Raw genomic sequence first — 18,388 nt, forward strand, 5'->3', positions numbered from 1 at the left:
CCTCGATGTCTTTTCATTGATTGAAAGCTCATTTCTTTTTGTACTGAAATTATCTGGATGGACCACAATTTACTTATCCATTCACTTATTGAAGGACGTCTTGTTTGCTTCCAATTTGGGGCAATAGTGAATAACGTTGCCATAAGAATCCATGTGCATGTTTTTGCATGTATATGTTTTCCAGAAAGAATTTTTACATATTCTCATTTTATTAAACAAGACAATATGTTCTAACTGTGTTTCTCTATATACCTTATCACCTCTAAATGTAATTACACACTAAACATTCTCTACATATAAGCTTGAGAGATTTCTGGTTGTTTTCAGGAAACAACATATATGTGTCTCTTTATGTGTTAACTTTGGGTTCTTACAACATAACCTGTTTTCTGGTTGTTGTGATAAAAATGAACTCCTGGTTGAGACTAAAAGTGATATAATGAATCTGTTATGAATATGCTGCTGAGAAAAATGACCAAAAAGGGAGAGAATCTCACAGGATCCAATATGATAAAGACATTTATGGATCTCTACCTGTTAAATTTTTAATTATTTCAAATGTACATATGTTGAACTAAATTTAGTACACATATTCAAAACAGGAAATATTTCCATCTGACAGAGTATAAAAATCTATAAAGGTGTACATATACATAGATACATATGGCAAAAATGGATATTCAATAAATGTACCTCAGCGACTTATATAAGAAAATTAAGTGTCAATTAAAAAAAACTGAGTCATTTAATCTCTATACTTTAGTAGAGAATATATTTAGCAATAGAGATAGTTTAGCACTGCACATCATTAAAGTAAGCCAAGAGGTAAGTTGACACAAAATACACTTACTAATTTGGCTTAATAAAGGATTTGCTATGCCTCACATTTAAGTAGCCCTGGAAGCTTTAAAAATGAGTGTGTATTACACTAGTAGAATGTTATACCCCAGTGTTTAATCACTACCAAGTAAAAGCCACAAGAAAAGAGGAATTAAGAGAGTTTAAGAGCAGGACTAGAATTAACTGTCATGTTGGGCACTTTCTTACATAGCCTGAAAAAAATATGAAAAACATTTTCACGGATTATTTCCTTCAAACTTTCAAGACAAGGATGATTACACACTGCATTATAATATCTGACAGAGGTTCATTCGATCACCATATTCTTAGAATTTAGTGCAAAAAATGTAAAACATTTAGTCTCTGGATTGGTTATTTATACTCCTTGTGATGATACTTAAATAACTTTTGTAGCATTCTTAGTAGTTGACAGTTTCTACAAAATATGCCAATTAAACAGTCCAACATCACTGCAACATACCAAGTCACATTTTTCTAAAAGACAGATATTGAGCTTTCACAGCAGGCAACCATACAGCACTGCTATGGCAACATCTCTATAGAGTTCCTGAGCTCATTTGAAAAGAGGGATTGAATCAACATAAGAAGAGATAAAATATCATTATAGCCACAGCTGTAATTATCTGATTGGCAGAATAAGCTCTGGATAGAATCACTCATTACAACAAAATAATTTAGTTAAACTAATGTATTAGTTCAGTTTGGTGTATATATTCAAAGGAATTAGTGAACGATAAGAAAATAAAGTATAGATTGTTCTCTGTCTTTTTTTTTGTTTTTTGTTTTTGTTTTAGTCTCTGGTTAGGAAGGCCAACTGTTTTCATTGTAGAACACTTAGAAAATACAGATGTGTTCCCAGAAAAAAATGGTTAACCATAAACAAAATGTAATTCTAAATGTGAGTCAGAAAATATTTCTGGTTTAATGTTTTTATATATGTTTCGTTTCCTGCAGATACATATAGAGTTTATTTCCCATTTATTTGAATGCATGGTCATAAGCATTGTTAACTTCATATGCTTTCATCCTCAATAAGGATTGACTAAGAATATTTTTTAAGAAATTCAAATGTTTGTGATTATTTAAAAAAAAGTTGCAAAAATTTAATATAGACACTTTTTATTTATTTATTTATTTATTTATTTATTTATTTATTTATTTATTTATTTATTTTTAAACATTGGCCAGGAAAGTGGCAAACATTTATGGCCTATTCCAAAGGAGAGCGTGTGAGCGCGCGCGCGCACACACACACACACACACACACACACACACACAATGCCAATTCTTCAAAGGAGTAAAAGGAATGTTTCTAATGTAGCACAATATATACATGATGAAGTGAACAACGCAGGTATTGTGTATGTTACAGAAATTTTCAAAATACATGTAGGTTGAATTCTAGTAAAAAACACATCCTTTTATAATTAATAATTCTTTTGTGTTTTTATTAAATATAAATCTGGAAATCACAATGCTTTCAATACACAGACAATACAAATCAAACAAGCACAATTGAAAGTCCATGACAGAAATGGTTGACAAAATGAGCCACAGAGCACATTATCATGCTTAGAATAGTTTGAATTAGAAAACTATAATTATATATATATATATATATATATATATATATATATATATATATATATACAGTCACAGGATGAGGAGTGCAACATAACGAATAGAGTCAGTAGAATTGTAACAGCTATATCTGATATCAGAAGTGTAGTAGATTGGGGGAGAGGGTAATCATTTTGTGAGGGGTATAAATGTTTAGCTATTACATTGTTTTGTACACCTGAAACTAATTTAAAAAACAGAAAAAGAAAACAACACTAAAGAGATTATCATTTCACTGCTACCTAATAAAGGTGGAGAATCTTTATTTGCATATTAAGATTAGAGAGGATAAAGAGTGTTGCAAAAAATGTGCTAATTATATTTATTTTGTTGTTTTGTTTAAGAAAATTATCTTTTTGAAGAACTTAATACAAATTAGGTATTTGTTCTTAATTATGGCAGACAACTTGAGTGAAAATTCACACTTCTTCCTCTGCTCTAGACCTTTCATCAGTTTTTCTGTTCCTAAGCACTTTTGTTTTCCTATTAACAATTTCTAAATAGCTAAGTCTAATAGGCTATGGATTCTAAGTCTTACCAGATTCCAGCCAACTTAAGTTAGCAGTTCAAGGCTTACCTTGTGGTCTACTTCTTTTGGAGGGACATAATGTATTTCAGTTGTGACTAGGTGATTGTAAGCACAATAGTTAACTCCACCTAGTGGAGACAAAGACAAAGACAAAATCCCTGCCGGAATCTGAATGCATTATTGGACTGATCCTCAATCAAATGACTCCTTCACAATCAAATTTAAATATTTCTAGTCATGGGTTTCTCATAATGTAATCCAAGTAAAGCATTTCCAGGAAATGGCAATATTTAAAAACATACAGGAAAGAAATTAAAGAGGATGTGTTTGAAATTTCAGTTGAAGCTTTCATTCAGTACTTACACACATAACAAATCTAGCATTGAAATTAGAAGAAATCCTTCTTAGATAAGTCATTTGTAAAACATAAAGCTCACTCACCATTCCGACTCTCTTCATCAATAGCAACTATGGTAGCTGGTGGTCCTCCCCTAGCTAGTTTGCAATCTAAAGAGAGAAGACAACCAAAGGTAAGAAGTCACAGCCTCAGGGACACTCACAGTATCATGAGATCATATTCCTTGAGATGTATATCCATGCTTAAAAAGAAAAATCCTACTATCAAATTAATATGCATCATTACTTTAAACATTTTTTTATTTAACAAAATTCATGAGAATGTCATAGATGCTTTATGACATCATAACACAGTCACTTTGTACACCATGAAACTATTCGTCTTACTATTCATCTTACACCAGCAGAGACCGCTGGAGAGCGTAATTTCTTCAGGACAGAATGGTAATTTAGGACAGGATGGTAATTTAATCCAAAGAAATAACATAAAGGAATGATTAACAAGGATAAGTTGTAATTAAAACTTCACAACAGAAACAAACATAATTGAACTTTAATTGTGATAAAGAGTCTAATTAAAGAACAGTGAATAAAATTTTAACAATGTTCTAAAAAGAATGAAACAGACAGACAAGCAATGCTCATGAGGTTGTTTGAAATTTTTATTTTTGTCATCTTACCCTCATATTGCCAGTCTGGAGTCAAAAGTATAGAGTCATCAATGGAAGCAGATCAGAAAAATGGAAGAAAGAAAGGAAGAATATATGTATATATTTAGTGAGGATTTACAGATATAAATAGAATTATATAGTAACAGGTATATCACCGAATTATTTGTAATAATCATTTGTTATAAAAGCCTTATAACAAATTTTGCCATTCTAATAAAATATCACCACATTAACTCGATAATATATACCATTTGAAAATAATACAAAGTACATTTATATGTTTTCTATGAAAAGGTAGATACAAATTACTTATGAACAGTCCTTTATCTCTATGTTGAACAAACTGTAAAAATTGCACAGCCTGCCAATCAGTGCTGATGACTAATTCGTTATTTCAAACACTGCTAATATCCTGCCAAGAATATCATGATAATGAACATATAAATAGTATCATGAGTTATGATATGCATGATAATTAAAATGTGAAGGCTTTGCTTGCAAGATGTCAATTGTACACTTCTGAGACATAAAGCGTTCTCCTATGAGGTACTTAGTGACCCTGATAGGGCCGTGTAATGCAGTTAAATGGACATGGTGCACTCTTAAGACTGCAGCATAAATTAAATTTGCTTAAAGCCATCCAAGTATGTGTGTTATTTCAGAGATGATATCAAGGTTTATTATTTATTTATGAAAATTCTATTTATTATGCACATGGACATGAGGAGGCCCCTGGCAAGTACTATTCTATATTGCAAGGTATGTGCTCTCTAATATGAAGCTGAAAATCACAGAGATCTGCGATTTTTCACTTTGTCCTTGTTAGTGTTCAAGGAGTTTCAAGCCACAACAACATTTTTAGATCTAAAACATCTCCTACTCATAACCCTCCTTCCTGTCCTGCCTACCTCCCCATATAGTACAGCTGCTATTTGTCACCCCTACTCTTTACAATGGTTTCTTCACTAATCACCCAGCTTTGTTCTCATCCTGCATTCATCTATTCATTACACGAGAATCACTTTCATGCATCCAAATCAAGGGTAAAATAATGGCACTTCTCACACGAAAAATACGTATATATTTCACCAAAGTTTTTCAAACCTAAATGGTTTAGGGTCACATTTCAAAGAATGTTACTCTCTCAACATCCTTTGCTTAGAATTAAGCACCATGTTCTCCAGTCACATCAGATCCCTTACTCTTGCTGGAACATACCTGTATTTTTAGGGAAGTTTTGTTATCTAGATTTGGTTTGGCCTCTACTTCTGCCTGGAAAATCCCTGCTTCTCTTGGTGGAAATAGATTTTACTTATACCATGAAAACTCACCCATACCCCCAGTCAGAATGAATCATTCCTCTCATGTTTTCAAAATGATATTTTAGTTAGCTAGTTACTTATTCCTTCATACACTCAAAAATATTTATTCAGTCTAATTTGTAGATGAATTACTATGTACTGAACGTGAGAATCAAAATCAACAGCTTTTTTCAAGGATCATAGGTGGGGAACATAGAACATAAATACAAACAACCACACTGGTATAGTACAATGTAGCATATGTCAAATCAATTCTTTAATAAATTCACTAACAACGCTAATGATTAAAAGAAAACAAAGAGACAATACACATGGGAAGTACAAATGGAATAACAAGAAGGCAGAGGTGATTTGCAAGCAGAGAAGAAAGGAAACCTGACCAGTTCTTACATGAACTGGTAATTCTTTGGTAAATCTTGAATTACCAAACATCTCTTCAATTTGTATTTCAGAGAGAAGTTACGTTTTTAAGACTAACCCCCTGGCCTTTACATATATGGTCAGTGCCTTAATTAAGACCATCATCACTGCAGAGAGCAGACAAAATGTGTTGGGTATTTGTGTGTGAGTATTGATAGATGTATAGCTATTTAATCAATAACTTTTGGGGGCAGGCAGAAGAGAGGAAAAAGAAAGAAAGAGGAAATTGGATATAAATATTTAAACTTTTCACCAGTTAGCTACTATTAAATTTATGGAAAGACTTTCTCTATACAGCTATGCTAAGTACAATTCCCCGTACCCTAGCCCTGACTAACTCTATCACCCTTTCCATTCTCACAGTTTATTCTCCAGCCGTAACAAACCAAATTTATGTTTGCTGTGCCATCTGCTGAAATGCTCTTTTTCCTCTCGTTCCCTTAGTTAATTTTCATTTATCTCTCAAGAACCCAGCAAGGCATCACCTGTTCTAGAAAAAAAAATCTTCCTTTTTGTTAGTCTAGATTAAATGTGTCTTCTTTGTATTCCTGCAGTACACACTGTATTCCATTGAAAAATAGTGTGTCTTTCTCACAAGTCCTTCAGACCAAGTCTGTGTCACATTTATCTTACCTAGTAATCTCAGAATCTGGAAAAAGTTAGTCCTAAAAGGTTTGTTGCATTTGTTCTGAACTATGGTCTACCTCGCTACCAGCTCTCATTGAACATCCCTCATGAGAGCTGCTCAGAGTCTGTTCTCATTATGTACTCACTTGCAAAAACATCCCAGGAGTCAAGTCAAGGCTCAGTTATGTTTCCTCCCAGTTAGACCTCTTTAGATGACTTCCACTTAGCTTTATTCTTCCAACAGATTCTAAATCCTGCCCCTCACCCCCAATAAGACATTTTCATGTTTGACCGATACTTTATTTATTCTGGATCAAACCAAAAATAATTAAAACATTTTTACACACTCACAACACTAATAACGAAAGATTAGTCTGATATATGAAAAAATCTATTAATAACATTGTTCACAACACCCAAAGTGTTTGTTTTGAAATGATGCATTCACGACAGTATAATTCGTTCTGAAATGAACAAAGATATGTTTTCATAGCAAGTATATTCAGAATTGTCTTTAAAAATAAGTAATTTTGGATAGAATAGCCAGGAACTATTATGTATGCAAAATATCCAAATGGAGATCAAAGTGGAGACTGTAAAGCAATTTGCGGCTCGGTGTGACTGTTCTCTGTGGTCTATGGATAATCTGCCACGGAAAGAGAGGTTAGCTGATGACACCTGCACCATGGAAACTGAATTCCTTAATCTATTTAATTTCACCCTTGACTGTTTTGGTTAAATCACAAATCTACTGTTTTTCATGACTCCAATTTCTAGGTTTTCAGGTCCCTGCCTGATTCCCATATCCAATTTATCGTAAAGTGCAAGATATGGATACAAATACCTGACTGTTCAATGTGATTTATTTCTGCAAATTTGTCATCAAGCTAAAAATAAGCCATATATTTTTAAATAATCACACGCAAGAGGTCATAGTTAAAAGGAGTATTAGAAAAATGTCTAACTATTATATCGTTTTGCACACCTAAAACCAATAGAAGGAGGAGGAGGAGGAGGAAGAGAAGGAAGAAGAAGAGGAGGAGGAGGAAAAAGAAGGAGAAGAAGAATTTACTGGCTGAGGCAAAAAGTACCCCCTCCATCCTGGAGTTATTTCCTTAGTACAAAGGATACTTGATTTGTGTTAGTTTTAAGCTAACAATCAAACATTGTAAAATTTCTTCTCAATGTAAACTCTGCATTTTGTGGAAATAAATTAAATGCTCATATTAAATGTAAAAAAAGATATGTAATGAAAGGTATTCAACTTGTGATACATTGTCCTTATGGTAGCTTTAGTTTAAGAGCATGTTTCAGACGGTTCATGCAAAGGTAGTGATCCAGAATTGTCCAATATGCTCATTACTTATTTGGAAAATTGAACAGCCAGGAAAACCATATTCCTACCTGAGCCTATCCCAAATTTTCCTTTTAAGGCCAAACAATGTGTTTTCAATAAAATTTCAAATCTATTCACTTCTCCCCCTATATTAACATATCAATTGACATTAATATGTCAGTGACTTACATATTCCATCTCCTGCCCAGACAATACATGCACTTGCAATTTCAAAGGTACCTTAAATGTAACACTACAAAGTTGAATTCCAGTTGCTACCACCACCCCATACATGCCCTCTTCCACTATTTATTAGTTCCGTAAATGGCACAAATTTGCATCAGGTTGTATAAACCAGAAACCAGTAGGTCACCTTTGAGCCTGCCCATCTCCCTCACTTTCCTATGTTGAATCCATCAATAAACCCTGAATTTAATTCCTATGAAAGAACTCCTCACACACACCATACTACTTTCAAGCTCTTATGTCACTACACTAAGTCAATCAAATAGGTTGCCCTAACTGCTCTCCCTAGAGGCAGTCTTGCTGCACTATTTAATTTAATTTTCTATATTAACCTCAGTAATTTTTACAATTAAAAACGTGTTTACCTTTTAATATTTTGACATTGCTTTTAGGTTAAAAGTATTTTTTATGGCCTATACCCCTCTGCATAGGATGGTTTTAGAACGCAAACCAAAATATATGGCCTACGAGGTCCTGAATAACATGGCCTTCTCCTTCTTCTCCAGTCTTATCTACTGCCATGATCTTACTTGCCCTCAGCATCCGAGAAAAAATATTTTTTTTTCTTTCTTTTAATCACTCTATGCTCCATCCAGAGACACAACAGGACCTTTCCATGCTGTGTTATTTGTTGTTTCTAATCTTTACACTCCACCTAGCATTCACTTACATGTCCTTTAGATTTTAGCTTATGCTTCACTTTCTCAAAGAGACCATTTCTGATCCCCACGTTTCCTGATACACTCTCATAAGTCTGTGTCCTAATATCAATGTATAAATGTATGATTCCTCACTGACAAAATCTCAGTGATAACCCACATCTTGTTTCTATTCCTCAGAGTTATGTTCTCAGTGGACAAAATGCTGTCACATTGATCCTCTGCAACTATTCATTGAATTCAAGAATAAATAGAGTTTAGGGTCCCAGTCTAGAGCCTGACTCCAGGGTCAGTATCGTATGCTGAGTAACACACAATTGTCCTGCTGTGGCTGCTTCCTGCAGGTTCATTCATAATGGAGCCGAATTTCTCTACTTTTAAATGGCTTTAAAATATATTTTTTTGTAAATAGTGCATGTTGTTGAATGATTTTAGTAAAATTATTATTTAAAATGATAATTAACCTCAAACAAATTTTCAACAATAAAAAAAAAAAAACTCTGAAAGGTAAATTTCCTTTTTTTTTTTTCTTTCTGAACCTTCAAATGTTATTCATATATACAAGTAATAGGGAAAGAATGGGAAACAGATTAGTTGTCTAAAGATAGGGTCATCGAAGCTACCTCAGCAGAAGTGTAAAGAGTAGCAGAATGTGCCACCTCAAAATTGGCCACTTTAGTAAGCAGAGCTGAAGTCAATCTAGAACCGGTAGACTTAGGGGAAACTTTTTACCTCTACTTTTACAGCCTAATATAATTTAGAAAGGAAACCTATACCAGAAAGAGAACTATCATCAGAGATAACTTTTCTATCTGAGAGACTTATCTGTGGGACAGGGCACACCATTTCTTTACCAAACATCTCCTCTTCTCTTCATATAAATTGTCTTCCTCCTCTTAGAATCTGCAAGCCACCATCCCTTTCCATAGCCCAGGATGGTATATATAAAGCTCAATTGCCTGGCTGCCTCTGAGTCTCATGTCTTTGTACATAATTGATTTTTTTTTCTCCTGTGAATATGTCTTTTTGTACATGTGGTCTCAGCCAAGAACCTAGAAGTGTGGTGAGAAAATTACTTCTCCTCTCCTATAAGTGAAAAACTACCCCAAGAACAGAAAGGGGTAGACAATTTTGTAGGAAATTGGGATTCCTTCCTTGGATTAGTTAGAAAAGCTCATGGAAACCTAAGAATAATAAAGTGAAGTAATGAAAGAGGAGGAAGGAGAAATTTTTCACTTGCTTCCAATTATCAATAGTTTCTATTAGAATTCTACACTATGATCATCAATTGCCTGGATTGAAGAACTATTTTGGAGCAAGATTACTTCAATATCTTATTAATGGCAAGCTCTTTCATGATTATATCAAATTTAACTTTAAATAAAACTCAGATACCAAAAATTACATGATCTCAAAGATCACAAATACTTTTGTATCACATTCAAATTTGTATTTAGCCATTTCCTAACCAGCTCTCTGTTAATATCAGTGAAATTTTGTAATATGAAGCAGAGTATTTGACATATTATCATCACTCAATATATTTGTTGAACTAGGGAATATCCTCCTTGATGACAAATGAATAAAAGAAACCAGTAAGTCCTTAGTATTAGTCACTGGAGAGTGTTTTAAGATATTAAAGGGATTGATTTCTAGTAGAGTATGGACATTAAGAACATGTGCTTTGGACTCAGAAAACCTAATTACAAATCCTAAATTTGGCTTTTAATAGTTGTGTAATATTGGTCAGATTATTAATTTCTTATACCTTAGTTTACATAAATAGGGATGGTAGTGAATATAATTAATATACTTAATACAACAACAGTAAATAAAATAAAATCTGTGATAATTCTTAGAATAGTGCTTGGCGAAATGTAGTGGCAGAATAGTTCCACTTTTAATTTTTATAGGATCATTATTTTCAGGATGAATATATTTGGACAGACATTACTATATTTTTCCTCTGATCAAAATATAGTAGAGAATATATTGGATTTCCCTAAATATACAAAGAAGTTTGATCTGATTTATGTATGTGATTGTGAAGTGCATTCTCATTATGAATAAAAGCAATCACATGAAATGTCACTACTAACTGCCTGTATGGGAGAAATATGTTGGAATTCCTATTCCAGATATCAATTTAGAGACACTATCTTGGATTGAATTTATTATAGGCTAACAGAGTCCTTGCACTCCAGGTTTAAAAAACAATGTGTCGCTCACGGTCATGCACTGGTCCCACCATAGTCTTGAAATGCACTGGTATCCAAATAATCAAGCAGAAAGATCAAGCAACAGGTACAGATTTTAAAAATATTTTTAATAAAAATATAGCTAACATACAATATTATATTAGTTTCAGGTGTACACCATAGTTATTTAACATCTATATATCTAAAGAAGTGATCACCATAAGTCCGGCAAGCATCTGACACCATACAATACTATCACAATATTATTGACTATATTCCCCATGCTGCACTTTACATCCCCATGACATATTTGTTTTACACCTGGGAACCAGGACCTCTTATTCTCCGTCACCTTTTTCACTATTTTTAATTTTTTTTTCAATTACAGTTGACATTCAATATTATTTTGTATTTGTTTCAGGTTTATGGCATAGTGGTTAGAGATTTATATAATTTTTGAAGTCATCTCCCTGAGTAGTCTAGTACCCCCTTAGCATTATACACAGTTATCACCATACTATTGACTATATTCCCTATGCTGTACTTTACACCCCTGTGACTAATTTGTAACTACTAATTTGTACTTCTTTTTCCATTCACCTTTTTCACTCTGCCCCTAACCCCCTCCCACCCATGACCCCAATAAATCTAGTACACTTCTGACACTATGAAATATAACATTATTGACTATATTACAATATTATTGACTCTATTCCTTACCCTATACCCTACATTCCAATGAGTACTTTGTAACAATTTTTTTAAACCTCTATTCTTCTCAACATTTTCTACTTTTTAAAAAGTTACTATTTACTTCATTTTATTCTAATTGGTCTATCTATAGCTGTAGACTGGTACATGTATGGTATTTGGTGAGAGAAAGAAAACCATTCTTATCCACCTCACTCCAGTCAAAATGGTTATCATCAATAAATCAACAAACAACAAATGCTGGCGTGGATGTGGAGAAAAGGGAACGCTAGTGCACTGTTGGTGGGATTGCAGATTAGTGCAGCCACTATGGAAAACAGTATGGAGGTATCTCAGGAATCTGAAAATGGAACTACCCTATGATCCCTTAATTCCACTCCTAGGCATCTACCCGGAGAAATCCAAAACTCCAATTCAAAAATCAGTATGCACTCCTATGTTTAGTGCAGCACTTTACACAATAGCCAAGATATGGAAACAATCGAAATGCCCATTGGTAGATGACTGGATTAAGAAGCTGTGGTATATTTATACAATGGAATGTTACGCAGCCATAAAGAAAAAAGAAATCTTATCATTTGCAACAACATGGATGGATCTAGAGAACATTATGTTAAGTGAAATAAGTCAGAAAGAGAAAAACAAGTACCATATGATCTCACTTATATGCGGAATCTAATGAAAAGAATAAGTGAATGATTAATCAGAAACAGTTTTGGGGAAACAAAGAAAAAAACAAGAGTTGTTAGATGGGCGGGGGGGGGGAGTGGGGATAAGGGGAAAGGTGAAGGGATTAGGAAGCAGCTGGTAACCACAAGATGGCCTCAGGGTTTTTTGAAAATTAATTTGGGGAACGCATTCAATAATGTTGTAAAGATTTTGGTGGGTATCCGATGGACATGCGTCCTATTTGGGAGACCACCTCAGGGGTACTGTGGATGCCTGATCATGGCACTGTACACCAGAAGCTAAACAATAATGAATGCCAACTGTAATTTTATATATATAATGTGATGGCTCAGTGTGAGGTCGGAGGGATAGTGGATGTGGGGATGGGAGGGGGGGGTCCAAAGTGTGACTGATACAAATGATGAACATCTAAGTATTACCTTGTTTTGTACACCTGAAACTAATAAAATAAAAAACATAAAAAATAAATAATAAATAAGTAAAGAAAGAAAGAAAGAAAGAAAGAAAGAAAGAAAGAAAGAAAGAAAGAAAGAAAGAAAGAAAGAAAGAAAGAAAGAAAGAAAAAGAAAAAGAAAAAAAAAGAAGTTAAAGGATCTAAACAATCAAAAGAAAGATAAGCCAGGGGCTATACAGAGAAGACATGACAAGAAACAAATTGTCAGTAGAAGTCTGATCAGGTCATGTAAATATTTTTAATGTTATATTTGTTCACCGGGAATATTACTATATGCCATTATTTGATTATTTCATTTAAATGCATTGCCAAATATGTTAGTCTATATACCTTAATGTCATTTTCTTATATATAATCCATACTGCATGAGTTAGAATGTTTTGGTTTTCCTTCCATTGAGAATGACAGCTTTTCCTTACTTGTCTAAACTTCCAGCAAGTGACCATGACTACATTAAAAGAATTTGAGATGGATGGTATAATTCTTGGCTCAAGGTGTAATGTCACCACTGACATCAGAAGAAGAAGCAACCATGTTGTTATCGGCATGGCCTTGGGAGACAGACTGTCTAGGTTCAATAGGAGCCACATTTTACCTCTTGCTAGCTAGCTTTTAGGATCTTTGAAAGTTCTATAGTATCTGTAGTTCAGTTGCATTATTAGTAGAAGTTGTTTAATGAAACACTGACATATAAAAGTGTTTTATAAGTTATTGTTTGTTAAATTCTATTCTAACCCAATGAGTTAATCAAATACAGAATTTGTATATCTCTGCATTTTAAAAGCAATGGCTGTTACATATGTTTAACAATTTAAGTAAACGTTTCTAACATTTTTCAACATTCAAAACAAAGCCATATGCTATTAGTAGATCAGAACAGGCTTGGGATATGTTAGCATTTTTGATGTGCATTTAACGTACTGGATTAGTAACAGTACATATAATTATGTGGTCATAGATTGCTAAAGATATATAGGGGTAACTAAATCATGCAAAGGATCACATTTTAAAATTACCAGGGGACTGCTACAACTAAAATAAAAGCAAAACTCTGTTTTTATAATCTAATATAAAGTCAATTGTGTACTCCTTATAAAAGCTCTTTGCAATAGCTTGCTTTCTGTTATTTTAAGATCTTCCTAAAAGGCTCTTTATGTTGGTTAACTTGCTTTACCATATTATCCAATTCCACTTTATGTTTTATATTAAAACATAAAGGAGAAACGAGGGGAAAAAGCTTTGTCTCAATGAAGAAAACACATTATTCAAGGAACACTTTGGAAAAGCAATTAAAGAGTTTACATTTATACCATTTTTGAAAGCCAATTTGTTATTTCATTTTATAGTTATTCTTACTGAGGAAGCTTGGAGAAAATTCTCAATCATGATTCTTACTAAGATACTCAACAAATTTAACAATACAAGCTGAAGCATCCACCCTACTTTTTAAAATTGCATTCTTCAGATTCTTAATAAGTCTTTATTTTTAGCCTACTTTGCCTATTTAAATAAAATTCTTTGTCAGAAAACAATTACAAGTACCTAATTAGTCATTAAAAAAGAAAACTCTGTGGATTAAATTACTCCCCCAAATTAAGCATTTAATATTAAAGCATATATTACACATAAAATATTAAATACTATATCCATGTAAATATTACATCTGCTTTTTTTCTTCCAGCTTTATTGAGATATTTTTTGACACATAATATATGTAGATTCAAAGTATGTAACGTGATTATTTGATACAGATAGATATTGTGAAATGATTACCACAATAACATTGTAAACACCATAATTACATTTTCTGTAGTGATAAGATTTGGATCTACTCTCTTAACAACTCAAATATATAATATAGTATTGTTAATTGTAGTCACCATGCTGTACATTAAATCCTCAGAAGTGATTGATATTAATGGTGAAAGACTGTACCCTTTGACCAACATCTCTCCATTTCCCCCACCCCTCAGTTCCTGGCAACCACCATTCTATTCTATTTTTTTGAGTTCTGCTTTTTCAGATTCCACATGTAAGTGAGAACATACAGTATTTGCCTTACTGTGTATGACATATTTCACTTAGCATAATGCCCTCAATGTCCATTATATTATTGCAAAATGCAGGATTTCCTTCTTTTTAAGGCTAAATAATATTCAATGGTATGTACATATATACCACATTTTCTTTATCCACTAATCTGTCAATGGACATTTGTTTCCATGTGTTGGCTACTGTGAATAATGCTTCAATGAACATGGGATTTGAATATCTCTTATTGTGAATAATTTAAGTTCCTTTGGATATATACCCCAGAATGGGATGGTTAAATCATAGAGTAGTACAATTCTTAATTTTTTGAGGAACCTCCATACTGTTTCTATAGTGGCTGCACCAATTTACATCTTCACCAAGAGTTTACAAGGGGAATTCCCTTTCTCCACATTCTAACCAACATTTATATATTTTCTTTTAGTAATAGTAATCCTAACGTTATGAGGCAGTATCTTATTGCAGTATTGATCTGCATTTCCCAGACAATTAGTGAGATTGTCTCTTGTTGAGCCTCCTTTCATGTACCTGTTGGGAAACCTTATGTCTTCTTCGGAAAAATATCTATTAAAGTCCTCGGCCATTTTTTTTAAGTGATTGTTCTTTGATTGTTGAATGATATGAGTTTCTTATATATATTGGATATAAATCCCTTGTCAGACAGACAATTAGCAAATATTTTCTTCCATTCGATAGGTTGACTTTTATTTTCTCCCATTCGAAACTTTTTTTATTTTATTTTGCTGATGTTTCTTTTGCCGCGAAGAAGCTTTTTAGTTTGATGTAGTCCTACTAGTTTATTTTTTCTTTTGTCTCTTGCACTTTTGGTGTCATATACAAACAAATTTTGTCAAGACCAACTTCAAGAAGTTTTTCCTCTATATTTTCTTCTAAATAGTTTTACCATTCCTGGTCTTTAAGTCTTTAATCCATTCCATGTCAATTTTATGAGTTGTGTGACATAGGGCTTTTTTTATTATAATTTATTAGTTTCAGGTGTACAAGACAAAGTAATACTTAGACGTTCATCACTTATATCCCTCACTCTGTGAACCCCCCTCCCCCCATCCACTATCCCTCCGACCTCGCACCGAGCCATCACATTATATATATATATATATATATATATATATATATAATTATAGTTGGCATTCATTAATGTTTAGCTTCTGGTGTACAATGCCATGATCAGGCCTCCACAGTATCCCTGAGCTGGTCTCCAAATAGGACACATGTCCATCGGATACATAGGGCTTTAATTTCATTCTGTTTATTTGTTAATATCATTTTCCCAGAACCATTTATTAAAAAGACTATCCTTTCCCCATTGAATATTCTTGGCTCTTTTTTCTTTCTTTCTTTTATTTTAATTAAAATTTATTGGGGTTACACTCCCAAACTCATTTTATGAGGCCATCATTATTCTGCTACCAAAGACAGATAAGGACACTACAAGAAAACAAAACTGCATACCAATATCCTTTATGAATATACAGGCAAACATTCTCAAGAAAATAATATCTAACTGAAATCAACAAAATGATGAAAGGATCATATACCATGATAAAAGGGATTTATTCCTGGGATGCAGGATGGTATGACATATGCACATCAATACATGTGATACAAAACTTTAATAGACTGAGAAATAAAAATGATATGATCGTCTCAAAAGATGCAGAAAACATTTGACAAAATCCAACATCCTTTCATGATAAAAACTCTCAACGCTTTGGGTGTGGAAGGAATGTATCTCAACATAATAAAGACCATGTACAACAAATAGACAGCTAACATCATTCTTAATGGTAGAAAGCTGAAAACTTTTCTTCCAAGACTTGGAACAAGACAAAGGTGCCCTCTCTCACCATTCCTATTCAACATGTTACCAGAATTCCTTAAGAGAAAAATCAGTCAAGAAAGGAAATAAGAAATATTAAAATCAGAAAGGTGAAAGAAAAAATGTCTCTGTTTCCAGATGATTGTATATATATATATATATTTAACTTAAACATTCTCTGTATATTTTGATCACACCTCGTATATTTTCTTAATATATTTTATTATTAATGTTATTTATTTGGCGTTTCCTCTATTGCTATTTTTCCTTGCTCATTTTTGTGATAAATTGATCAAACAAATAACCTTTAACTTTGCTGATTCTGTTATTTTGCTATTTTGATATGTTATTTTGCTGTTATTTGCTATTTTGTGGTCTTTATTATTTCTTCCTCTCTTCTTTGGTAATATTCTCTTTTAATTACATACATGAGTATATTATTTCAGGTAAATGCTTAGTTTATTGATTTTAAGACTTTCTTCACTTCAAATATAAACATTTAGGATATAAATAGCCCTCTACATGCTCGTAGAACTATATTTCAAAACTTTTTAGAAATAAAAACTGTTATTTAGTTACAATTATCCTCTAATTAGGAAGATGCTTTGAAAATGATTTTGGTACATCATAATACATGTAAATACCTAGATATTAAAAAAATGCCACCCAAATTCAATTTTTTATCCTGAATAACATATTTTTTGTTCTTGTTTTGAAAAATATGCATACACTGATTAACTTTAAACATATCAGGCTATCATTTTCATTACTGTGCTTGTTTCAATGAGATTTCAAAATATCCCTATTGTTAAAAATATCTTTCAGCTGTCTTCATTTATAACCATCTTAAAAAAGGTATGCTTTCCTACAAGAATATAGTACAAATATGTTTTGTAGACTCCTCACTTAACACTGTCAATTATTTCTGTGACTTCAAGCAAAATAAATATAAGAAAACCGATTTTACCATAAGCTAATTAATATAAAGAAGATTCAAGTTTCTACCTCACTTCAACAAGATACTAACAAACAACATAGGACTAAACAATGTTGAACAAAAGATTTTATTGAAGGACCTGCTGTATCTAAAAAAAAAAACAACAAAAACTGAGCTTACCTACAGCCCACAGGTCAAATTAGAAACTCATTTATTATAATATGTGTAAATTCTTGTTAAATCTTATACAGCATGATATCTCTATCTATCTATCTATCTATCTATCTATCTATCTATCTATCTATCTATATAAATAACATATATATATATATATATACACACATATATATATTAAAATTATATATATATATGTATATGTATATATATATATATATATATATATATATATATATATATATATATATATATATATATATTAAGAAAAGAAGTGATGAAAATATTATCTGGACTTTCCCTTTCAGCCACGTCAATTAGACCTTTCACTAAAGCATTTCGATACTTATGTAAGTGGACTACTTTGACACCAAGTACTATACTTTCATGTTTTCCATATGAGTATTTTACTCAAGTTAGAAATGTTTCTTCTGAAGATTTTGGTTTATATACAATTCTGGGTATTTGATTGATCTCTTTCTTTCTAGAATATTCTCTCCTCTATCCTCTATAGGATTGCATCTTGGCTATTCTTCATGTATTAGCTCCATTATGAAACCTTTCAAAATTCCAGAAAATAAACACTCTTATCCTCAGCTTATAGTTCAAGACAAATCAGTTTATACACATGAAGCAAAATTTCAACAGTCATATCAATTGAAAATAGCAGTGAGAAGGCAAGTC

At 32.5% G+C, this 18,388-nt stretch overlaps 1 protein-coding gene across 3 annotated transcripts in view; it reads right to left on the bottom strand.

Annotated features, from left to right (window-relative positions):
* The window catches only part of PCDH15 (protocadherin related 15), an 822,425-nt gene that overhangs the window by 486,711 nt on the left and 317,326 nt on the right, over positions 1–18,388 (bottom strand). For all 3 annotated transcript variants that reach the window (XR_013995038.1, XM_081075408.1, XM_081075407.1), the window contains exon 3: positions 3,452–3,517. Coding sequence is in view for 2 of the 3 variants with exons in the window: in XM_081075408.1 (XP_080931534.1) it covers positions 3,452–3,517 (66 nt within the window). In the remaining variant the exon portion in view is untranslated. The remainder of the gene's footprint in view (positions 1–3,451; positions 3,518–18,388) is intronic.

Source organism: Rhinolophus hipposideros, assembly GCF_964194185.1.
Source record: "Rhinolophus hipposideros genome assembly, chromosome: 15".
Taxonomy (NCBI): domain Eukaryota; kingdom Metazoa; phylum Chordata; class Mammalia; order Chiroptera; family Rhinolophidae; genus Rhinolophus; species Rhinolophus hipposideros.